This window comes from Macrotis lagotis, chromosome X (assembly GCF_037893015.1).
Source record: "Macrotis lagotis isolate mMagLag1 chromosome X, bilby.v1.9.chrom.fasta, whole genome shotgun sequence".
NCBI lineage: Eukaryota > Metazoa > Chordata > Mammalia > Peramelemorphia > Peramelidae > Macrotis > Macrotis lagotis.
The window spans coordinates 699,115,335-699,140,584 of record NC_133666.1 but is presented as its reverse complement, the minus strand read 5'-3'; the positions used below and the strand labels follow the sequence as shown (position 1 = coordinate 699,140,584).

Here is a 25,250-nt window from a genome sequence, read left to right as displayed (position 1 = left end):
CTCCTCCCAGGTAGGTCGGGCCCGAGCGCCCCCCTGTGCGTCCCGGCCCCCGCCCCTGCCCTCGAGGTAAGGGGGCCCCCGAGCCGCCCCCATCCACCTGCGCATGCCCCGCCCCCATCCCAGACTGCCCCCCCGGTGCCCCCGCCCCCCCACCTGAGCCTCGGCCCCAGGAGCCCCGCAGCCTTGCCGCCCGCACCCAGGGCCCGGCCCCGCGCCGCCACCCAGCGTTCACGCAGCCGGGGACCCCGGGGACCCCGGGGACCCCGGGGACCCGGCTCTGGCCTCCCCCGGACCCCTCGGGCCGCGGCCTCCGCAGCTCCCGGGCCCCCGCCTCCTGGCCCCCCGCGGCGCCTAGACTTGAGGCCACGATCCCGATGCTGGGAGCCCGGAGCCCCTGCCAGTCCGCGCCCTGGACCTCCCGCCTCAACTCCCTTCCCAGCCTCAGGGTGAAGATGGGACACCTCCCGGCCTCGGGCCCCATCCCGCAGCCTCCCGGGCGCGGGCCCCATCCCGCAGCCTTCCCGGCCCCATCCCGCAGCCTCCCGGGCTCGGGCCCCATCCCGCAGCCTCCCGGCCTCCGGCCCCATCCCGCAGCCTCCCCGGCCCCATCCCGCAGCCTCCCGGCCCCATCCCGCAGCCTCCCGGGCTCGGGCCCCATCCCGCAGCCTCCCGGGCTCGGGCCCCATCCCGCAGCCTCCCCGGGCTCGGGCCCCATCCCGCAGCCTCCCGGGCTCGGGCCCCATCCCGCAGCCTCCCCGGCCCCATCCCGCAGCCTCCCGGCCTCGGGCCCCATCCCGCAGCCTCCCGGGCTCGGGCCCCATCCCGCAGCCTCCCCGGCCTCCGGCCCCATCCCGCAGCCTCCCCGGCCCCATCCCGCAGCCTCCCGGGCTCGGGCCCCATCCCGCAGCCTCCCCGGCCCCATCCCGCAGCTTCCCCGGCCTCGGGCTCCCCAGCTGGGCTCCCGATAATGAGTGTGTTGGCCGGGGAGGAGGAGGGGTGTGGGGGAGGCAGAGGTGCGGGTGAGGGGGGGGGCCCTGACCCAGGTGTCACTGAGGCTCCGCCTGGCCTCACCCCGACTTGGAGTTCAAACCCCTTCTGCCTCCTGGCTCTGGGAGAATGGGAAGGTTGGGGGAAGCAGGGAAGGACCAAGAGGAGGGAGGGAAGTTGCTGGCCTGGTCATTTCCACGGCTGGCTCTCCCGGCTTGCCTCCCTCTCTCAGGAGGTCAGGCTGGCATCCTTGAGGGCAGGGCCTTGCCCTTTGTACCCCCGTGGGACCCCACTTCTGTAAAGGCCTCTGGGTCTGCCTCCTGCATAGGGAGAGAAGGGAAAGCCCTCTCCTCCTTTGCGGGGGCCAGTCTGCAGAGGATCAAGACCTGACCCAAGTAGGCACTGGATCAAACCCAGACCCCAAAGCAGGAAACAAGTTAGAACAGTTTTATTATAAAATTGGATAAAATTGTATAAAAAGTCACCTGGAGTCCAAGCACAAAGGCAGGCAGCCTCGGACTACTGGGGGCTGGAGAGTTTCTTAAAATTCAGAGCAAAAGAAAGGAACTTGCCAGACCAACTTCTGGTTGTCAGGAAACCATGGAATTAAAACTTTCCTTGGTTAGGTGTGAGTTTTGTTAGCAAAAGCTCCGGGTTTTCTTGGATTTCTGAAGCTACCATATGTGGGGGAAGGGGAAAAGACCCAGACCATGATGGAGGAACTTAATACAATGGATACACTTTGCTTTCTTTGCTGCCAACACAGGAGGCCTGGATTCAGAGGGAATGGCCCCTGGGACCCTCAGCCCCCCACCTCAGGTGAGTAGAGTCTATCCTTAAATAAGACCAACATGAGAAACCAAGTCCATTTCCATAGACTTCAATGGATGGTCTAGGAAGCTTGACAGTGCCCTCCCTATGGATCCATTCTTTACTAAAAGTAATCATGAAACTGAATAAAGGAGTGACCATAGTAGCCTGCTCTCTTCTTCTGTGATTTTTTTTTAATTTTTTGCAAGGCAATGGTGTTAAATGGCTTGCCAAAGGCCACACGGCTAGGTCATTATCAAGTGTCTGAGGTCGGATTTCAACTCAGGTACTCCTGACTCCAGGACTGGTGCTGTAGCCACTGCATCATCTACCTGCCCCTCTTCTTATGTCCCTCCTATTTTCTAATACAACAATAGTGTTCCATGACATACATCTACCACAGTTTATTAAGCCATTCCCCAAATGAAGGACATTGACTTGATTTCCAATTCTTTGCCACCACAAACAGGGCTCCTACGAACATTTTTGTACAAGTGATGTTTTTACCCTTTTTCATCATCTCTTCAGGGTATAGAGCCAGTAGTGGTATTGCTGGATCAAAGGGGATGCACATTTTTGTTGCTCTTTGGGTAGTTCCAAATTTCTCTCCAGAAAGGTTGGATGAGTTCACAGCTCCACCAACAATGTAATAGTGTCCCAGATTTCTCACAACCCTTCCAACAATGATTGTTATCCTTTCTGGTCATATTGGTCAGTCTGGGAGGTATGAGGTGGTACCTCAGAGAAGCTTTAATTTGCATTTTTCTAATAAGTAATGATTTAGAGCAATTTTTCATATGACTATAGATTGCTTTGATCTCCTCATCTCTAAATTGCTTTTGCATATCCTTTGACCATTTGTCAATTGGGGAATAGCTTTTTTTTTTTAAATTAGACTCACTTCTCTGTATATTTTAGAAACAAGTCCTTTGTCAGAAATATTGGTTGTAAAGATTGTTTCCCAGTTTACTACATTTCTTTTGATCTTGGTTACAGTGGTTTTGTCTGTACAAAAGCTTTGCAATTTAAGTAATCAAAATCAAATACTTGAATGTCTTTCAGCTCATCAAATGCACATTTTTTTCCATTCAGGATTATCCTCAACTTGGCTGGAGGTTATTCTTGGAGTCAACCCCAGCTCCTTTGCTCATTGAAATGTAATGTTCTAAGACTTATGATCTTTTACTATAGAAGCTGCCATGTCTTGTCCTCATTATTGTTCCACAATATTTCAGTTGTTTTTTTCCCCCTTGGTGCTTCAAACATTCTCATTTTAACTTGAGGATTTTGAAACTTGACTCTGACAGTCCTGGAAATTTGCTCCCTAGGATGATTTTCAGATGGTAGTTAGTCTATTTTTTATATTTCTATTTTATTTTCTTGATCTGGAACTTTAGGGCAATTTTCTTAATTAAATTACTATTTCCTTAATTGTATCCAGATTCTTTTTTTTAAAAAATTATAACTTTTAGGTCAAACAATTCCTGTATTGTCTCTCCTTGATCTGTTCTAGTTGGTTTTCTTTTTTTTTTTTTAAAAAACTTCATCTTTATTTTTTTATGTAGTGAAGACCTGGATGATGATTTTAACTATAAAACTGGACAATGGATGCTCCAAGTACATCAAGTGATTAAAAACAGATTAAGCAAAATTTCAGCTTAATATCTTGATTGAGGTTAAGTGATTACTCAAGGAAAGAGATATAAAAATCAGCAAACATTTTCTGGTCCTAATGAGCATAATGTTTATAAATGTTAATTTGAGGGAAAAACTTAAAAATGTATTGATTCACCTATTTTGTCTTATCAACCAGGAATCCATGTAATAAATGTGTGCATGTCCACTAAAGCAGACAAAAAGTAATTTTTAGTGTTAGTAAATTCCTTCAGAAGTCATCCCTTCAAAATTTCCTAAAGACACCCACATAGTAGGCAGATTCATCTCCTAGGAAAATTGACCAAGATTGTCCTTCTAATCACTGCAATATGAGTGAACTTAGACCTCCAGACTAACACCATCCAGGTACTAAGGAAAATACTCGAGTTGTTTTTCTAATGAGATGTTGTAGATTCTCTTCTATTTTTCCTAGTGTTTTTATGTCTCAGTGTCTTGTAGTATCATTCCATCCCTCTTGTCCAACTGTTTTTATGAAGTCACTTTTCTTCTTTAATATTTTATATCATATTTCAATACTTTTACTTTTTTATAATTTTTGATTGCTTTTATTTTTTCTAGTTTTCCCTTGTTTCTTATTTGATATTTTAATTTTTTTTCTTCTTCCTGAAATTCTTTTTTTTTAGTTTAGTTTTTTTTTTTGCAAGGCAGTGGAGTTAAGGGGCTTGCCCAAGGCCACACAGCTAGGTTAAGTATTTTATTTTCTTTAGGGTTTTTTTTTTTTTTGCAAGGCAAATGGGGTTAAGTGGCTTGTCCAAGGCCAAACAGCTAGGTAATTATTAAGTGTCTGAGGCTGGATTTGAACCCAGGTCCTCCTGACTCTAGGGCCGGTGCTTTATCCACTGCACCACCTAGCTGCCCCAGTTAGGTTAATTATTAAGTGTCTGAGATCAGATTTGAACTCAGATACTCCTGACTCCAAGGCCAGTGCTCTATCCACTGCTCCACCGAGCCGCCCCAACATTAGTCTTTAGGGAATGAATGGCCTTTTTTTATCCTCATTATCTTTTGAATATGATCCCAAGCCATTTTTCACACCAACGAATCAAATAATAGCCTGGTTCTTTATTCTTTGCTTATGTATTTTTTATCTTTAATTCCTCTTATTTTAATTTTTTAGCAGCTTAATATTATTATTATTATCAAATTTTCATCTTGCCCATGCTGTCCCTATAAACTATTCATCTTTATGGTACTTGTTCCTTCTTGCCCATAGCCACTGTCAGGGTAGGGTCATGGCTGGTCAGCACTGCTAGCCATGCCTTCCAGACACAGCACAGAATCCTTCATACTTCTTCCATTCAGCATCTTTTTTGCTTTAGATGAAATTTGGGAGGCAAAGGTTGCTGTAGTGAAATTTCTTGAGGCCTTCTCTCCTTCCCCCAGGGTCTTCTGTTTGATGAGTCTGTGGGCCATCTCCTCTTCAGTCAGGCCAAACCTCAGGCCTACCATCTTCTCTGAGTTCTCCCAAAATGTCCTCCTAGGACATTGCTTTGCCCTTCTGTTTTCCTGATTTATGTTCATTCATCTCTCAGTGGAGAAAATCTATAGAGTTTGAAAATTTCTGCCTTATATCACCATTTACCCAGAACAAATCTCCTCTATCTGTTTTGATAAGGAAGAAATTTCACATCACTTTTTTCTCCTCCACAGAGAGAGCAAAACCTTTTCCCCAATTCCCCAGGGAGACATATTTCATGGTATAACTCTTCTCAGTTATGTTCCAACTTATCCCATAAAATGCTTTTCTCAAAATTCTATTGTACTCTTAATGACTGTGAGTTCTAGACCTGACTCTGACTCTCATCCAGGGTATGATAACCTTTGGGCAATTCCCTTTCTGTGCTTCAGGCTCGACCTATAATTGTTGAGGGTTGCACTCTTTAAGTCTAAGTACTCTTTCAACTTTGCATCTAATGACTTTGATGATCTAGGTATCTGTGACATTCAAGGATGTGGCTGTGGACTTCAGCCAGGAGGAGTGGAACCTCTTGGATCTTCCTCAGAAGCAGTTGTACAAGGAGGTCATGCTGGAGAATGCCCAGAACCTGTTCTCAGTGGGTAAGGACACTTCCCCTAGTAACAATGAGCTTTTTTTTTTCAATCTTAAACAGTTTATTGCTTTCTTGGTAAAAATCCACTTAACTGATATTGAGTGTTTTCTTTATGTAGACAGCTGTCATACCACAGGCAAAAAAAATGTCCTTTTTCCTCTTGTTCAGATAGGTTAACAATGTTTCCCTGGGTTTTTCTGGCTCCCATCCTACAGACTTCTTTTATTTTATAGAAATACTGTTATCATTTTCTCTCCATAGATTGCAGCAATTACAAAAGAGTTTCTAAAGTATAAAATATATTTTGATTTCCTGGAGTGATAGGGAGGAGTAAGTAGTGGTTTTTTCCCCCTATTTAAAAAATAAACTTAAATTTTGAGATCTGAACAGTGTAACAATTAATTTAAGAAAATATTACAGCGCATTGTTGACTGTAGGAATATTTCACTTTCTCCAGGGACAATATTCCCTCTTGCATGGTGAAGCAATTCAGTCATTTTCTTAGAAATTTACCTACATACAATAATTGAGTAAATGAGAATTAAACGAGGCAGATACTTACTAGCAACCTTTTGTCTGCAATTCGCAGCTCATGTGATCAAAATTGCAATAAATATTCAAAAAATAGTTCTTTTTTTTTTCAGTAAGGCATCTGAGTATTGTCACAAAGTTTTTGTACAACCAGAAAGGGGGAAGGGATGGGGAGATAAGGTTGTTACACTAGTTGGATGAGTATCTCTTTGAAACTCATGGTAAAGAGTAGACTTGCAAGTTGACAAGAGAGGAGTAATGGGAAGGAAGAGAGATGTTGTAAGTTGGAAGCAGGCCAGGAAATTGTGCAAATAATTGAATGGTTTTCAGTTAGATTTCTCCATCATTTAGAGGCCATCTTCAAGATCTTACTTGTCTTGATTAAAAAAAAAATCACAAAAAAACAGAATTCTCTCTTCTTTCATGAGCACAGTAAAGAATTGAAAGGGTTTTGGCCTACCCTTATATAAATAGCATAGGTATTCCTATATACCTAATAAGTTTTTCTGGTGTTTTGTTGGGGCTTTTTTGTCTATTTTATGGTGAGGTTTTTTTGTGTGTGTGTTTTGTTTTTGTTCTGTAGCATCACTGTTTGCACATCTTATTTTTTCCTCCAGAGGTCAGACTGTCCTTCCTTGGGTCTCCTCATTGCATTCTGTCAGGCTGCAGCTGGGGAGGCTGATACTGCACAGAGGTGGTGGTCACAGCTGCAGGATTGGCAGCGGTGAGGGGAGCTTGCACAGCACAATCCCATACAAGCAATCCCACAAAACTAATGACAGGAGAGGAGGCATAAGGATACTGGTCATAGGTAGCTGTGGTGTACTGGGTTTAGGCTTGGCTTGCTGTAGTATAGTCTATGTAGGGGGATGCAGTGAACTGGACAAGAGTGGGGATCACCATACTGTGCTGGACAATCGCTTTTGGGTAAATATAGTGTGAGGTGAGCCCATAAAGCCTCTGAATAAAAGCAGGGTATAACTGCTGAACGCCAATTGTAAACCCAGTGTGAATACTCCTTGGCCTGGCTCCCAGGTACGCTAAATTAAAATTTTCTTTCCAGCCATCTATGATGGGGTTGGGGTCTTTACAAGCTCTCTCTGCTGCAGCCCAGTCTGCCATTGTAACAAAGCCAAAGCCCTGTTGCCCATCTGGTGGTCGGTAATGACCACAGCCTCCTCGATGTCCCCAAAGCCCTCAAAGTACTTCCTCAAGGAGGAGTCAGTGTTGTGGTAGGGAAGCCTCCCCCCACCCCCAGCGAAGATCTTAGTGAACATGGTATCTTTCTGAAGAGTGTGTATGGTGCTGGCCAGGACCCACTTGCCACTCAGAGGAGCCTGCTAGAGGAGCATCCGTGCTGGGGCTGTGGCCAGATGGAGCCTGGGTCCCCAGGGATGCTGCGCTCTAGTGAGGTGTGAGTGCCCACCAGCCCTTCCCCCCAAAAAAAGTGTTGCCCCAAAGTGGCTCTCCTTCCTGTTCAAGATGCAAGGAAAATCCAACTGTTGACTCTTGAGTTCAGTGTATGCGGGAGGTGAGAAGCAGGTGGTGCAAGGGCCCCAGGCACAAACTGCAAGGAGAATAGAGAAGCCTTGGGCACCAGCACAACCCACACTCAGAGACCTTGAGCTGCTTGGGGACTCCAACAATGAGCCTATAATCAATGGGAAGGTCTTCATTCCCTACTGTAGAGGGGTTTTTTGGTTTTGTTTTTTAGGGTTTTTTTTTTGCAAGGCAAATGGGGTTAAGTGGCTTTCCCAAAGCCACACAGCTAGGTAATTATTAAGTGTCTGAGACTGGATTTAAACCCAGGTACTCCTGACTCCAAGGCCGGTGCTTTATCCACTACGCCACCTAGCCACCCCTACTGTAGAGGTTTTAAAGCATAGATCACATTTGAGAGAAAAAAGTATGAGTTGCTTACATATAAGGGATGGCGTCCTCAAGAAAGATGGTTTTCTTGTAAAATATCTTTGCATTGTGTGATAAGAATCTGAGTATCTACTTTGTTGCCCTTGAAGCTGTCTCTTAGCAATTTTAGGTAGCTTCAGATAAAAAATCAAATCAGTATGGAAATATCTTTGATGTAGAACCAATTTCAGAGCTTATTCAATTTAACCTCTACCTGGACATGAATTTTTCTTACGGAAACTTTCAGGCAGCATTTTGTTAAAACCCTTACTATTTGGGATTGTTGTACCCAGAAAGCAAATCAGAGACCAAACAAAATTTAGAAGTGGATTTTTTATTTACCCGGGGGGTTGCTAGGGGTAAAAAAAACCCCAAATCTAATGACCCGAGAATAGAATGAGCAAGGTTTTCACGGTATTTTGAGGGGTGGGGGTATTGTGAACAAGCAGGGTACAGAAGCAGAAATAGCCATTAGATAGAGTTCCTTGTCAGACTGTTTGGCACACATGTGACATAGTATAGATAGGAAGCCAATAAAAGATGGAAGGGGGTCAAGGTCTACCATTTTTCCTGTGGTACAGGACAGTCATGTACCAGGGAGACTTAGGTCAGGTGGAGTTTACTATCTCATGGCTCCATTTACACCTGGGGAGGGGGAGGCAGTTTTAGGAGGGAGAAGGAATATTGCAGAAGCAGCAAAAGAATCAGGTTAACAAGAACATTAGGTGAGTCTCAGATAGAATTTTTGGCATATCTCCTGATTCTCAGTGTCAACTTTTAGCCCTGTCAGGATGTTCCCAGACTTAGGGGTGTTAGCCAAACTGAGATGCTTCTTGGGACCCAGAAGTGTCAAGGACCCTCTTTACACAGGGGTTGCACGAGCATTGATATTGTACTTCAGGATGAGTCGAGTATTTGGAATATTCTTTTCCACAAGCTTCAATTTGTAGCTTGAATGTCCTAGTTTAGTTATCCCTAGTGTAGCAAATTTGTCCTTAATCTTCCTCCATCTGGCCCTAAGATTCTAGCACACATAATGGGAAAGGAAGGGAAGAGAATAAACTTTTTCAGGGACTATGGCAAGTGCTTTCTTATCAATATTATATCATCTCATCCTGTTAATAACTTCCAAGTTAGGTCATATCATCTCCATTTGATAGTTGAGGAAACTGAGTCAAATGGAAGTTCAGTGGCATAGCTACTAACTGCCTGAGGCTAGATTTAGACTGGCACTCCTCACTCTTTACTTAGGACTCTCTCTTTTTTTTTAAGGTTTTTTTGCAAGGCAAATGGAGTTAAGTGTCTTTCCCAAGGCCACACAGCTAGGTCATTATTAAGTGTCTGAGGCTGGATTTGAACTCAGGGACTCCTGACTCCAGGGCTGGTGCTTTATCCACTGCACCACCTAGCTGCCTCTGCTTTAGGACTCTCTTCACTGCACTTTCAGCTGCCTTTCATTTCTAGATGATTCTTCTATGAAGGATCTTCTATTCTATGAGGAAGTGGCAACTGGAACACATTTTCTCATTCCAACTTGATTCCAAGATATTCTCTCATCTCTCCTCAGAGTTCAAAAAGTAAATGCTCTGAGATTGCACTTCAGGAAACCTGAAAGTCACCCAATGGCCCATCCTTGTATACTCCTGGCATTGCCAGGAATAACAGACTGTCCATGAAGTAGAATTGGGAAAAGGAGGTTGTCTTGTGTTTGCGGTAGGAGAATCTCATCTGAATAGTCTAATACTCCTCAGATGAATAGTAGACAACATGATGGAAGTGTTTTCTCAAGGTCCCCATTTCTGGGGCTGGAGGCTGACCTTACACAATAACGCATTTTACCCAATTTTTAGAATTAGTTACTTCTACCAGAATGGAACTTGACAGGATTAGGGATAGGGGTGGTGGTCAGGGCAAAGACTGAGGCCATTTTTCAGAACTAACAAGTGCTATTTTGGATTATTTGCAAGCACTAATGGTTGAATACAGACTCCTATGTGTGAACATAAGGAATGATTTCCAAAATGCAACAACTCTACTTTTACACTCATTTTCAGATATACAACTAAATTACATGTTTCTTTCTATTTTTTCCCTTACTGACTTTTCTTCCTAGGGTTTCCAGTAACCAAACAAGATATAATCTCTTATTTTGAGCAAAAGGAAACTCCATGGATGCTGGAGCAAGGAGGCCTGAGGATATGCTGTGCAGGTGAGTGAGGTGAAAGCAGGTAGATGAGAACCCTGATGACAAGAGACTTCTACATGTTATAATGAAATAAATGCTACATTTGGGGCTTGAAGAGCTGTCTTGCAATTTTTTTTCAGATATTTCTAAGCATGGTCTTCCTGGATCAGTCACTGAACCACTGCGCCTCGGTACCTCCATCTGTAATATGAAGGAGTTGGACTCCATGACATTTCAGTTCCCTTCCAATCAATCTAGGATCCAAATACATGTTATTATTTGGAATTTGTGTGTAGGGAATTCTTTTAAAAGTGCCAAAGCGGGTTAGGTTATCCTCTATGAGATATTTCCTAGACATTCTTCAGGTCCCCAAACATCTAAACACCTATTATCATCCAGACCTTGTGCAAAGCACCAAGCAAATAAATATATACAGGAGGCTTTCCCCCATGGAACTCATAATCTATTGAGGACAGAGAACAGACTATCAATTTTGTAGTAATCTGCCATGGATACGATAAGTTGGATATTGTTGACAGAAATTAGTTCTTTTTGGGGTTGTTTGTTTTTTTTTGTCAGGTAGTGGTATAAAGTATCTTGACCACAGTCAGAAAGCTAGTTCGAATCAAGTGTTTGAGGCCAGATTTGAACTCAGGTCCTCCTACCTGCAGAATCCACTCTACTATCTAGTTGCCCCTGGGTCATAAATGTAAGTAGAACCAGTAAAGACTTATTGTGGAAGATGGTCTGCATTGGGAGGCATCAGGGGAACCAGAAAGAGCATTCTAGGTTACAGGAAAGGTGAGGGAAACCCAAGGAGTCCAAAAGTGGAAGATGTTCCCAGAAGTGAAAGGAGGTCCATAATACTGAACTGTAGCATATCCGGGGGGAAGTAAAGTGAAAAAAGATTGGAAGTATAGAAAAAAGTGTTGCTGATGAAGTGATTCAACAGGGCTGGCTAGGGCTTTATGTTTTACATTACACACCTTTGGCTGTGAGCTACTGTTGAGTTGATGGGGACATGATCTAGGGAGAGGTTTGGAAAGAATTTGACAACTAATTGGAGGAATGACTGAACTGGGGGCAGCTAGGCCAACCATTCGGTTCCTACAATATTTTAGTTGAGAAGTCGACTAGGGTATGAAGCAGCATCAGTGTTGAGAGAGAAATGGATATACGTGAAAGAAAGAATCAATGGAACTTTGTAAAAGGCTGATTATGTGAGTCAGGAGTCAGAATGTGTGAGAGCTGATGAGGAGTGCATGGCTTTCTATCTCTGAGCCTGGACTACTGGGAGATGACCTGAATAAGAGCATTAAGAATATAAGAAGGTGGGAGTGTTGGGAGGAAAGAGTGAATTTCCTTTTGGCTATGGTAGAAGTATCATCAGGGGAGAACAATGTCAGTCAAATCTAGAAAAGGAAGTATGAAGAAAAGGAAGAGAATGACAATGTCAAAGCCTGCAGAGAAGCCAGAAAGTATTAGAATTATGGAATGGTCATTTGAATTTCAGCAATTTTGAGAATATTGGTAACTTTTTGAGAGATGCATTTCAATTAAACGATGAAATTGGGAGTTAGTTGCAGTTTCTTTTCTCCCCTTTCATTATTATAATTACCAAAATTGAATATAAATCTCAAAGGAAGAAAGATTCTATCTACATAAAGAGAAAGAACTGATATATTGTAATAATATGTGTACAATCATTTTACATAGCTATAGGGGCAAGTGAAGGGTTGGAATGAGATTATATACCCCCCCAAAAAAAGGATTTTCTTCAGCAAACTGAAGAATACTCTTTTCATGTGATATTAAGGTCAAAGGGGAGAAGAAGTTAATTCTTTTATGTGAGATGAGATGGATGAGATGGCCCTTGATAAATATTCAGCTCTTCATTGGTGGGGTAGATACAAGCAAGCCTTAATGAAGAGTTGGAGAGGAATTAAAAGATTTGGAAATGTGATGTACCTTCTCTTTAGATACTACTGAGGCAAGAAGCAGTCTGCTATTACAGAGGTCAGAATCCAGTTTACAAAGAAGCTGATACACTGAAAAGAGAATGTTTCTGAATAGAAATTCATGTAATACAGGAGACACTTAAGGAAATAAAAGGAGTAGGATAATATTGACTTAAGGAGAACAGAACTGGGAGAGCAAACAGTCAAAATCAAAGAAAAGTAAGAGCTACCATTTTTGCAGCACCTACTAGGCAAATATTGTGTCTCATAAGAATCCAAGGAGTTAATGCCGGCAGAGATTCTGTGACTTTCTTAGGGTCATTGGAGTAGCAGGTTTCTGATTTGGGATTGAAACTCAGATCTTCCTGATTCAAGGTTCTGTGTTTTATCCATGTCACCATCAGTTGTATTCTGATTTTTGGAGAGAGTATCTTGAAAATCTTTTCACATGTAATAAGCAGAATATGAATGGAGAATTGGGCAACCTCCCACTGAGGGATAGATTTTTTTATGTTAATGCATAAGAGATTTTTAAAAAAAAATTGAAGGTAATAGACTTTGTTCTTTGTTCAAACTCCACAGTTCTTTCTCTGGATACAAATGGTATTCTCTGTCGCAGGTACTCTAAAATTGTCCCTGATTATTGCATTGATGAAATGAGCAAGTCCATTAAGATTGATCATCACCCCATGATGCTGCTATGGTGCACAATATTCTTCTGGTTCTGTTCATCTCACTTAGCATCAGGTCATTCAAGTCTTTCCAGGCTTCTCAGAAATCCCATCCCTCTTGGTTTCCAATAGAACAATAGTGTTCCATAACAGTTATTATTTGATTCAAGAAAAGGAAGAAAAAAAACAAATTACTAATATCATAAATGAAAAAGGTAAACTCACCACCAATGAGGAGGAAATTAAAGTAATATTTCAGAATTATTTTGCCCAACTGGATGCCAATAAATTTGATAATCTAAGTGAAATGAATGAATATTTACAAAACTATAACTTGCCCAGGTTAAATGAAGAGGAAATTAAATAGCTAAATAACCCCATCTCAGAAAAAGATATTCAACAAGTAATCGCTGAACTCCCTAAGAAAAAAATCTCCAGGGTCAGATGAATCACAAGTGAATTCTATCAAGCATTAAAGGAAAATTGGTTCCAATCCTATATAGACTCTTTGGAAAAATAGGTGAAGACAGAACTCTGCCTTACTCCTTCTATGACACCAATATGGAGCTGATACCTAAACCAGGAAGAGTCAAAACAGAAAAAGAAAATTATAGACCAATTTCCCTAATGAATATGGATGCAAAAATCTTAATTAAAATCTTAGCAAAGTGATTACAGCAAGTTTTCAGTAGGATAAGACACTATGACCAAGCAGGAATTATCCCAGGAATGCAGAGTTGGTTCAATATTAGGAAAACTGTTAGTATAATTGACTATATCAGTAACAAACCTAACAGAAATCATATGATTATCTCAATAGATGCTGAAAAAGCCTTTGACAAAACAGCACCCATTCCTACTAAAAACACTGGAGAGCATAGGAATAACTGGATTGTTCCTTAGAATGATAAGCAGTATCTATCTGAAACCATCAACAAGATTATGTGCAATGGGGATAAGCTAGAAGTATTCCCAATAAGATCAGGGGTGAGACAAGAATGCCCATTATCACCAATACTATTCAATATTGTATTAAAAATGTTAGCTTCAGCAATTAGAGGGGGGAAAAAAAGAAATTTAAAGGAATTAGGATTGAGAAGGAAGAAACAAAACTCTCAATCTGACGATGACATGATGGCATACCTAGAGAATCCTAAAAAATCGATGGAACTACTAGAAACGATTAGCAACTTTAGCAAAGTTGCAGATTAAAAAATAAACCCTCATAAAATCTCAGCATTTCTATATATTACTAGCAAGATAAAGCAGGATGAGCTAGAAAGAGAAATCCCATTTAAAGTAACTTCAGACGATATAAAATACTTGGGAGTCTACCTGCCAAGGCAGATTCAGAAACTATGAAAACAACTATAAAACAGTTTTCACACAAATAAAATCAGATTTAAATAGCTGAGCAAATATCAACTGTTCATGGATAGGCTGAGCTAATATAATAAAAATGACAATTCTACCTAAAGTATTTATTTAGTGCCTTACTAATCAAACTTCCAAAAAATTACTTTAATGAGCTAGAAAAAATTGTAACTAAAATTCATATGGAGAAACAAAAAGTCAAGAATATCCAGGGATTTAATGAAAAAAAAATGCCAAAGAAGGTGGGATGGATTTTTTTAAAACTCAAACTAATCACACTGAATTGCTTAATTGCTATTAAAAAGATTTGTTTTTCAATTAGTCCATGACAAGTAGCATACTTGACAAAAGTACTAGCAGGTAAATTACAAATATTGTCTTTTTTATGTTTTTTCATATGTTTATATGTTTTTATATGCTTATATAAAAAACCCCTTCTATACACTTCAGTGTACTTCATGTTCCATTCTTATTTTTAGAGAAAATAAAATGTCCACACACATATGAGCAGAAACATAAACATCGAATTGGACATGTTCCCTCAGGGATAGAAATCAATCTTTTGAAATTCTCAAATCACTCAAAATGAATTGCAAATTAGTATTAACATGATTTTTAAAAATTTATTCATGACAATGTGGATTTGAAAAATGTACTTGCAGGTGGATTGTAAATGTTCTTATTTAAAATATAATTTTTGTATGGAAAACAATCTTTGATAACATAGTCTTTCTTTAGCTGTAGTTTTTTCTTCAACTAATAAATGGTCTACCCTTTCTGTGAAACTTTACGGCATGATTAACTTATGTTGTCAACCATTTGCTTTGAAAAGCCACAGATAAAAGAAGAGTACCATAAACAGAGGATAAATTCAAATTAGAAAACACCTGAGCCTTTCAATGAGTAGCACTTTAAGGTCTGTTTCCATAGAAAGGTTTTGGTAGGCCATGATGTTTCCTTAATGTTCTCTAGTGTGTGTGCCTAGGACCATGGTTTTCAATTACCCTGTCATCACTCAAGTCTTCTTCATCTGATGATTACAGGATCAGCTAGGAATGAGAGAGCTCCTCTGGTCCAGTGAAAGACAGCCATTGAGGGTACTTGCATGTCTTGAACTATTTGCACATGAATGTCTAACTTTTCTGGACTTTGAAAATAATTAGATAAAGTTGAGAATTTAAAAAAAAATGGAGTACTTAGTCAGAATCAGTCAGTTGGATGCAATCAGTATATTATTGCAAAAAACATAGTCTTGGGATGAAGCACCGGCCCTTGGAGTCAAGAGTACCTGAGTTCAAATCTGGTCTCGGACACTTAATAATTACCTAGCTGTGTGGCCTTGGGCAAGTCACTTAACCCCATTGCCTTGCAAAAAAAAAAAGAAGTCTTAGAGGATAAATATCTGTGTAGCCCAAATGGACAATTATTTACACCTTCACTTGCAATCTACAACATTTAAGCAAAAATCCCTTGGACCACTGTCTCAATCCTTCATGTGATGTGTGAACCTGTAAATGGGAAGAGCTGCAAGAGGACTAAATGTGAAGCATGTTAAATTCCTTCCAAAGGAATGATTAGCTCGAATTCCTCTGTGCAACACATATTTTCAGATAGAAGAAATTCCATCATTTAAAAAAATTGAATTAATAGAAAATTTCAATTTTCCTTTAGTGAGCAGGGTCATTAAAAGTTTTTTTTTAAAAGAAGGAAGCAATAATTATACCATAAACACAATGGATCAGAATAAATATCTTATGCCTCTGATAAATACCAAAAACAGTGTTGATATTCAGCATGTGACTCCAGATACTGAAACAGAAAATAAAGCTTTAAAGTGATCACCAGGGAAATTACATTATTCATTCATGTAGTATGGATCATGAAATAATTTGAATATTTGGCATAATTGTACCAATTGTCATTGTGTCTATGAAGAAAGGGACAATGGAAGAGCAATGGAAAATTATAATGCAGATAATTTGTTGAGTATTGTGAATTGAACATGTCCACCCTCAGGGATTGTGTCCTAGTGTCAGCAACTAAGATGTGGGTCAGATCAGGAGATCATTCTGAGCTCATGGCCCAAATTGTGAGTGTCATGACAATGCTGGATCACCTTTTTATTGTCATTGTGTCCTGGGACTGGGTATGTAGCTCTTTGTAAATTAAATCTTTCTTTGCATGTGAGCTATTGGCATTTAAAAATGATTGATCCTATCTTTGTCAGATTGAAGATTTTTTTTCATTACCTGAGGAAATAAAATGTAAATGAGTCTACGTTCTACCAATGAAGGGAAGGACACACGCACACACACACACACACACACACACACACACACACAAACACAAACACACACACATTTGTATCTATATGTGTAGATATATATAGATATGTATCTGTGTGTGTATATGTATATATAGATAGATATGTATCTATGTGTATATATATAGACATGTATCTATGTGTATTTATATGTATAGATATACAAGTGTGTGTATATGTGTGACTTCTGTTTATACTTTTTTCTTTCAGAAAAAGAGATCAGACGTGAAATGAAGGAGACTACTAGAAAATTGAAACTTACTCTGGAAGAAACTCAGAAGCAAAGAGTCACAAATGACAGTCCCTGTGACTTTCCCTGGAGAGAATTATTTGCCCCTCATGACAGAATCCAAATTAGAGAGAAATCTTGTGAATTTAATCAGTGTGGAAAGCCTGTTGCATGGAAGACCCGTCTTACTGAACATCAGAGAATCCACATTGGAGAGAAACCTTATGAATGTAATCAATGCGGAAAGGCTTTTAAATGGAAGTCCAGTCTTACTTCACATAAGAGAAGTCATACTGGAGAGAAACTTTATAAATGTAATCGATGTAGGAAGGTTTTTATTCAGAGGGAACATCTTATTTTACACCAGAGAAGTCATACTGGAGAGAAACCCTATGAATGTAATCAATGTGGAAAGGCTTTTACTCAAAGGTGTAGTCTTACTGAACATCAGAGAATTCATACTGGACAGAAACCTTATAAATGTAATCAATGTGGAAAGGCTTTCCCCCAGAAGCACAGCCTTACTAAACATAAGAGAATCCACACTGGAGAAAAATCTAATGAATGTAATCAATGTGGAAAGGCTTTTAAATGGAAAACCAGTCTTACTTCACATAAGAGAAGTCACATTGGAGAGAAACCTTATGAATGTAATCAATGTGGAAAGGCTTTTATTCAGAGGGTCCATCTTACTGCACATCAGAGAACTCACACTGGAGAGAAACCTTATGAATGTAATCAATGTGGGAAGGCTTTTAAAGGGAAACCCAGTCTTACTGCACATCAGAGGATACACACTGGAGAGAAACCTTATGAATGTAATCAATGTGGAAAAGCTTTTGTTCAGAGGGATCATCTTACATTACATCAGAGAATCCACACTGGAGAGAAACCTTATGAATGTAATCAATGTGGAAAGGCTTTTACTGGGAGGAACAATCTTACTGCACATCAGAGAATCCACACCGGAGAGAAACCTTATGAATGTAATCAATGTGGAAAGGCATTTACTGGGAGGAACAATCTTACTGCACATCAGAGAATCCACACTGGTGAGAAACCTTATGAATGTAATCAATGTGGAAAGGCTTTTCCCCAGAAGCATAGTCTTACTAAACATGAGAGAATCCACACTGGAGAGAAACCTTATGAATGCAGTCATTGTGGAAAGGCTTTTACATGGAAGCTAAGTCTTACTACACATAAGAGAAGCCACACTGGAGAGAAACCTTATGAATGCAATCAATGTGGAAAGACTTTTACATGGAAGTCAAATCTTACTACACATAAGAGAAGTCATACTGGAGAGAAACCTTATGAATGTAATCAATGTGGAAAGGCTTTTCCATGGAAGCGCAGTCTTAATGAACATAAAAGAATCCACACTGGAGAGAAACCTTATGAATGTAATCAATGTGGAAAGGCCTTTCCCCAAAAGCACAGTCTTACTAAACATAAGAGAATCCACACTGGAGAGAAACCTTATGAATGCAATCAATGTGGAAAGGCTTTTATTCAGAGGTTCCAACTTACAGCACATCAGAGAATCCACACTGGAGAAAGACCATATGAATGTAATCAATGTGGAAAGGCTTTTATTCAGAGGGACCATCTTACTTTACATCAGCGAAGCCACACTGGAGAGAAGCCTTATGAATGTAATCAATGTGGAAAGGCTTTTACTCGGAAGAACAATCTTACTGCACATCAGAGAATCCACACTGGAGAGAAACCTTATGAATGTAATCAGTGTGGTAAGACTTTTTTCCACAGGGTCACTCTTGCTGCACATCAGCGTAAACACACTGGAGAGAAATCTTATGAATGTAATCAATGAAGAAAGGCTTGTAAATGGAAGCTCAGTCTTACTACACATGAGAGAGTCCACACTGGTGAAAAACTATGAATGTCACCAGTGTGGAAAGGTTTATCTGCACATCAGAAAATCCATACTGGAAAGAAACATTTAAGGATGTAATCAATGTGGAAAGTCTTTTATTCAGAGGTACCTTCTTATTGTACATCAGAACAATGTTTTAGATGAAAAGCAAACAAAATTTCCAAATAATATTAATTTGTTCAATACACTTCTGAATTATCCTACACAGAAACATCACTCACTCCAGCTGTCATTGTGATATTTTAAACTGATTGCATTCAGAGTAGGATACAGTAATTCTGATCCAATGACCTTTCATTCTTATTCTTACAGTTTCTCATCATGAGAATTGAACAATTTTATGTGTATTTTCCTTTAATGGAAGGAAGAACTCATCTAACGAACTCCTCAGTCCATTCCATCCTGGATTTCCACTTACAAAAAGTATATAACATCCAAGGTTTTCCAAGAACAACTTCCTTGCAGCTCCTCAAAGTAGAAGGTCCATTACTTTCAGCTAGATCAGTGTTGTAGTTTGGGGAAGTGGTGGTGGCATTTGAGAGGGTGATCTTTCAAAGAAGACCAGCCTGGAGGTGGGGACCAGGGTGGAGTTTGAGCACTGTGGGCAGGGAGGTATAGAAGTGCAGAGTTTGGAATAGTGGAGGGGTTTCAAGCAAATGAAGGGATGATTACAGTGGAGAAGTCTTTTCATGTGATGGTAGGCAGGCCCTACAGAAAAAAAAAGGAAGTGAGGGCCCTCTTTTTCTGGGCCCTGGGTGAGATTAGAGTGAGATCCTTGAGTTCTTAGAGGCTGCAGGTTGGTGTTCCTGAAATTAGGAAGAATCTCCAAGAGTGGACTGGCTGGAAGTGGAACATATTTGGTATGTTCTACCTTCGAAGGACCTCAAATATCTCTCTGTCCTCTAACTGCTGAAACTACTCTGCCTTCTAGAAGTCAGCTTTGTGAATGGAGAGGGAGAAAAATGATCTTCAAAAATCTTCCAAAAATGACTGTTGACAACTATCTTTGCATGTCAAATGTATGAAAAAATAAATTTAAGACAAAAGAGTAAAAAATAAAGTAAGTGTGGCAATTTCATTTGTATTCTATCTATCACATTGTAGAGAACATTAAATAATTGGAAATCTACCTGGCAAGAGGAAACTTAGAAATTATATGAACCCAACTGTAACACAAATAAAGCAAGATCTAATCAAGCAGAAAAACATCATTTACTGGTGGGTCGGCAAAGCTGATATAACAAAAATGACAGTTCTTCCTAATTTGAATAACTGATTCAGGGCCACAGTAATGAAACCACCAAAAACTTAGTTTGCAGAGCTAGAAGTAGTAAATGAATTCATCTGGAGGACTAGACTAAGAAAAATATCAAGGTAATTCATGGAAAAAAATGCAAAGGAAGGTGGTCTACCTGTGCTAAATCCAAAACAGTGTCATAAAGCAGTAATCCTCCAACTCTGGTACCGGCTAAGAAATAATGTAGTGGATCAGTGAGATATGTTTGAAGGAAATATGTTAAAACCAAAGACTCTAGCTTCTGGGATAAGAATTCACTATTTGATTGAAGTTGCTGGAAAAACTAAAAAAGTATGGAAAAAATTAGACATAGACCATTTCACACCCTATACCAAGGTAAGGTCGAAATGGATACAGAACAAGGAATATCAGTCAGCTCTATGGAGGGCAGGAGTTTATGACCAAAAAGAACATGATGAAATACAAAAATCAAAAGTTTTGATTACATAAATTATAAACATTTTGCACAACATAACCAATGCAGCTAATATTAGATGGAACACAGAAAGCTGGGAAACAATTTCACATCTAGTGTTTCTGATGAAGTACTCATTTCTAAAATAGACAACTGAATCAAATTTATAAGAAAGTCATTTTCCAATTGAGAAATGGCCATAGGATATGGAAAGGTAGCTTTCAGACAAAGAAATTAAGTCTATAGTCATGAAAAAATGGTCTAAATCATTGATTAGAGAAATGCAAATTCAAATAACTGAGGTGCCACCTCAAACCTATCACTGGCTAAGGTGACAAAATAGAAAATGATTGAAAATGAAGGGGATATGGGAAAACTGGGACACCAAAGCACTGTTAGTAGAGTTGTGATTTGTTTCAGCCTTATAGTGAGCAATGTGGAACTATGTCCAAGAGCCTATATAACTGTTCATACCCTTTGATCCAGCAATACTGTTATTTGGGCTATATCCCAAAGAGATAATAAAAATGTGAAAAAGATCCACATGTACAAAAATATTTACAGAAGCTACTTTTGGAGTATTGAGCAATTGGAAATTGATATGATGCTAATTAATTAGGAAATGACAACAAATTATGATCTATATGATGGAGTACTATTGTTGTATAGGAAAAATGTGAGTGGGTGGACTTGAGAAAATGAAAAAAACTTGCATGAACTGATGCTGAGTGATATAAGCAGAACCTGAAGAGCAACATTGTGAGATGATCAACTATGATGGACTGAGACTCTCAGCCATAGACTAATCAAGGACATTTTTTTTTTAGTTTTTGCAAGGCAATGGGGTTAAGTTGCTTGCCCAAGACCACACAGGTAATTATTAAGTGTCTGAGGTCAAATTTGAACTCAGGTACTCCTGACTCCAGGGCCACTGCTCTATTCACTGCACCACCTAGCTGCCCAAATCAAGGACATTTCTAAAAGACTTATGATGGAAAATTCATCCTCATCCAGAGAACAAATTAGAGTCTGAATGCAAATCAAAGCATACTATTTTCACTTTTGGTTTTTTTTTCTCATGTTCCTCCCACCCCCTTTAGTTCTGGTTCCTTTTTCCCAGTATGACTAATATGCAATTACATTAGAGGCAATTTTACATGTATTCTATTCTCCTGAAGGTGCTCCCAGTCAACAAGGTCCCTTCCTGGATGTGGGAAATCTGGGACACTAATACACTGTTGGTGGAGCTGTGAACTCATCCAACCTTTCTCGAGAGAAATTTGGAATTATGCCCAAAAGGCAACAAAGATGTGCATACCCTTTGGTCCTGCAATATAACTACTGGGTCTATACCCTGAAGAGATGATGGAAAAAGGGTAAAAACATCATTTGTACAAAAATATTCACAGCAGCCCTGTTTGTGGCGGCAAAAAATTGGAAATCAAGTAAATGTCCATCAATTGGCAAATGGTACATGTATGTCATGGAACACTATTCTATTAGAAACCAGGAGGGATGGGAATTCAGGGAAGCCTGGAGGGATTTGCATGAACTGATGCTGAGTGAGATGAGCAGAACCAGAAAAACATTGTCCACCCTAACAGCAACATGGGGGTGATGACCAACCTTGATGGATTTGCTCATTCCATCACTGCAACAATCAGGGACAATTTTGGGAATACCATTTGTATCCAGAGAAAGAAATCATGTGGGGCGGCTCGGTGGTGCAGTGGGTAAAGCACCGGCCCTGGAGTCAGGAGTACCTACGTTCAAATCCGATCTCAGACCCTTAATGATTACCTAGCTGGGTGGCCTTAGTCAAGCCACTTAACCCCTTTTGCCTTGAAAAAAAATATTATGGAGTTTGAACAAAGACCAAAGACTATTACCTTCAATTTGGGGAAAAAAAAACCTGATATCTTATTATGTGATTTTGCTATCTCTTATACTTTATGTTTCTTCCTTAAGGATATGATTTCTCTCTCATCACATTCAATTTGGATCAATGCATACCATGGAAACAATGTATAGACTGGCAAATTGCCTTCTGTGGGGGAGACGACGGGGAAGGAAGCAAGATTAGGGGAAAAATTGTAAAACTCAAAATAAATAAAATCTTTGAAAAAAAAAAAGGTCCCTTCATTCATTAAGTTAGCTCTTTCTCCTCCACCCTATCCTAACCTAAAAACTGCAATGCCATTTGACCCAGATGACACTACTAGGTCTGCATCTCCCAAAGATATAAAAGAGAAAAATGATGGCGATTAATCGTTTGGTGGTTATTATAGGGTCTGGCGTGTAGCAAAGAGTGAATTAATGTTGTTTCCTTACTTTCTTCCTTTTGTTACTTGCATTTGTTCTCACTGGCATATGCAATTTCATCTGAAGATATCATTCTATTGTCTTTTTTTTTTTAAGATTCTTTGTTGGCTATGCAAAGGGTCCCATACTGAGCTCAGAAAGTAAAGAGGATATTAAGAGCCTGGGGGTGGGGTGGGGGGATTAATTTGACTCAGGAGAGAAATGAAAGTTGTACACAGGGTTGTTAGCTGGACAACTAGCAGAGCCATTTATTGTTCAAAGAGTCAGAATATTTAAAGATAAAAACCACATCATTTACATATGAGAAAAATAAGTCAGAATATCTCAGGCTCTGCTCAAAACTGAGACCCTTAGCTTAAGGTTTTCCCAGGAAGACCAGATATGTCTTTATCAGGCAGTTAAAACAAAAGTCTGTGGAAAACTTCAGCAGAAAGATCATGTGAGCTCAGAGCAAGTCAGGTTGACATCTCCCTGATCTCCTTCTGCTATCTCAACACTTCCCCCTTTTCTGTTTACATAATAAACTCACAGTTGCCTGACATGACATTCAACTTGGGTTACAGGATTCTTGACTTTTTTTTATGTTTTTGCAAGGCAGTGGGGTTAAGTGACTTGCCCAAGACTACACAGCTAGGTAATTATTAAGTGTCTGAGGCTGGATTTGAACTCAGGTACTTCTGACTCCAGGACTGGTGCTCTATCCACTGCACCACCTAGCTGCCCCCCTCTGGACTCTTTTGATGGCATATATAGTAGCTTTGGTTACAGAGTAAAATAGTTTGATTAAACATGGCAAAGGAGAAACACTAAGAGAATTAATAGAAGACACAATTGTATAATACTCTGGGCCTAATGCCTGAACAAGGTCGGATGTTGAAACCACTCAATCATCTTTTCAGCTCTCTTCTCAGGAGTTAAATCTCACTGGGAAGTTTCTCTGAATGTCTTTAGCCAATATATACAAATCATCAATGCCAAAAGACACAGAATTCCCATACAATCCATTAAGGTAATTCCTAACCTTTTCCCACTCCCATTGAGTATCATTATACAATATCAGAAAATCTATAATCACGATTGCAATCTCATTTCTATTGCATCCAAATGATCCCCTATGTTCATTACAGAGCTTTGTAAGGCATTAATCAAAGGATAAAGATCTTCATTCATTCTCTCCTGAACCCATAATGCTCTAGTAAGATTTTCTGACAATTCTTAAATACATTTTGCTTCTATCTTTTCCTTATTCGTCACTAGTATGAACATAGTTGTGGACATAGCAGCTGCAATAGTTGCTATAACCAATATTCCAAACACAATGCAACTCACACATCTCTTTAGCCTAATTCTTATTAATATCTTTTCTAAAAATTCATCAGCAAGAAACATATACAAGCCTTCTACCTTAGTGGGTCTTATAGAAAATTTTGATTGTCTTATAAAAACATCATCATTCATCACTACATTATCTACACAATCTCAAATAATGCAATGCAACAGTTAATATTATACCCATCTTTTTCTAGTAATATTGACATTTTGGGAAGATCCAATCATGAAAACAATATCTGGTCCTGGACATGCAGTCAAAGACAATTTCTTTTTTTTTGCATAAGATATTTTTCCCAATGTCATATTTCATTCTATAAATCTTATCTCATCTATTACTGTCATAGCTTTCCATAGCTCAGAATTAGCTAACATTTCTAAGGTCCTCATCGCTTGCATGCTTTAAATATTTGGATGAATTGAATGATTAATTTACTTAATATAACGTTTCACAGCACACTATTTATAAAAACATAGTTATCATACTATTTAAGCCAGAAAAATTATACATAACTCCTCAGCATCTCTTCTTTGATATTACCAATAGTAACTTTGTTATATCCCAAATAATTTGCAGCTCCCCTCATCAAAACAACTTCAGCCATACTTCTCTCCTTAAAAACTTTGAAGGGTTTTCAATGTCCAATATTCAATTCCTTTTATAGTCCCCAAATTGTTTGCGATTAATGTAAGCATCAAAAATTGTCCCGTAAGTCTATGTTGTGCTTTCGTTTTGCATGGTCTGTCCTTCTTTCTCCTCTTCTCCTTCCTTTCTCAGTTTTTTAAAATTTATTTTTATTAAAGATATTATTTGAGTTTTACAATTTTCCCCCCACAGAAAACACTCTGTCAGTCTTTACTTTGTTTTCATGTTGTACCTTGATCCAAACTGGGTGTGATGAGAGAGAAATCATATCCTTAGAGAAGAGAAGTCTAAGAGGTAACAAGATCAGACAATATCTGTTTTTTTCTAAATTAAAGGGAATAGTCCTTGCGTTTTGTTCCAACTACCCAGCTCCTCCTTTCTCAGTTACTTCTCAAGAGTAAGTTATTCATTTTCTGTATTACTTGATTCATCTGGTCTGCATGGTCGGATGTTCTTTTATGGCATCCAGACAGTTTCTCCATCTGTGGACAAAAACAGAAGCAAACCCTCGACCCCAGGTTAGTAATTGATCAAATCCTTTCCCGTGTCCATCCTTAGGGTCCTTCCACATTACTCTATGAGTACTCTTAGGGGTATTTTTGTAACCAAAGTGTTTTTCAGGCAGGGTTTTATTCTT

The 25,250-nt window shown here is 39.8% G+C and overlaps 1 protein-coding gene and 1 pseudogene across 2 annotated transcripts; one reads left to right on the top strand and one right to left on the bottom strand.

The window, feature by feature from the left end:
• The first annotated feature begins 1,100 nt into the window (after positions 1 to 1,100).
• On the top strand, positions 1,101 to 22,395 carry LOC141497103 (uncharacterized). Of its 2 annotated transcripts, XM_074199699.1 has the most exons (5): positions 1,101 to 1,806; positions 5,406 to 5,532; positions 10,078 to 10,173; positions 10,290 to 10,340; positions 16,686 to 22,395. In XM_074199699.1, exons 1-5 carry the CDS (start codon positions 1,774 to 1,776, stop codon positions 18,539 to 18,541), a joined length of 2,163 nt encoding a protein of 720 aa, XP_074055800.1. In that variant the 5' UTR covers positions 1,101 to 1,773; the 3' UTR covers positions 18,542 to 22,395. The 2 variants fall into 2 exon arrangements, with proteins under 2 accessions (XP_074055800.1, XP_074055801.1); XM_074199700.1 differs by lacking the exon at positions 10,290 to 10,340 and having other exon boundaries at positions 1,107 to 1,806.
• LOC141497168 (RNA-binding protein 38 pseudogene) lies at positions 6,702 to 7,408 on the bottom strand (annotated as a pseudogene).
• Positions 22,396 to 25,250: the final 2,855 nt, after the last annotated feature.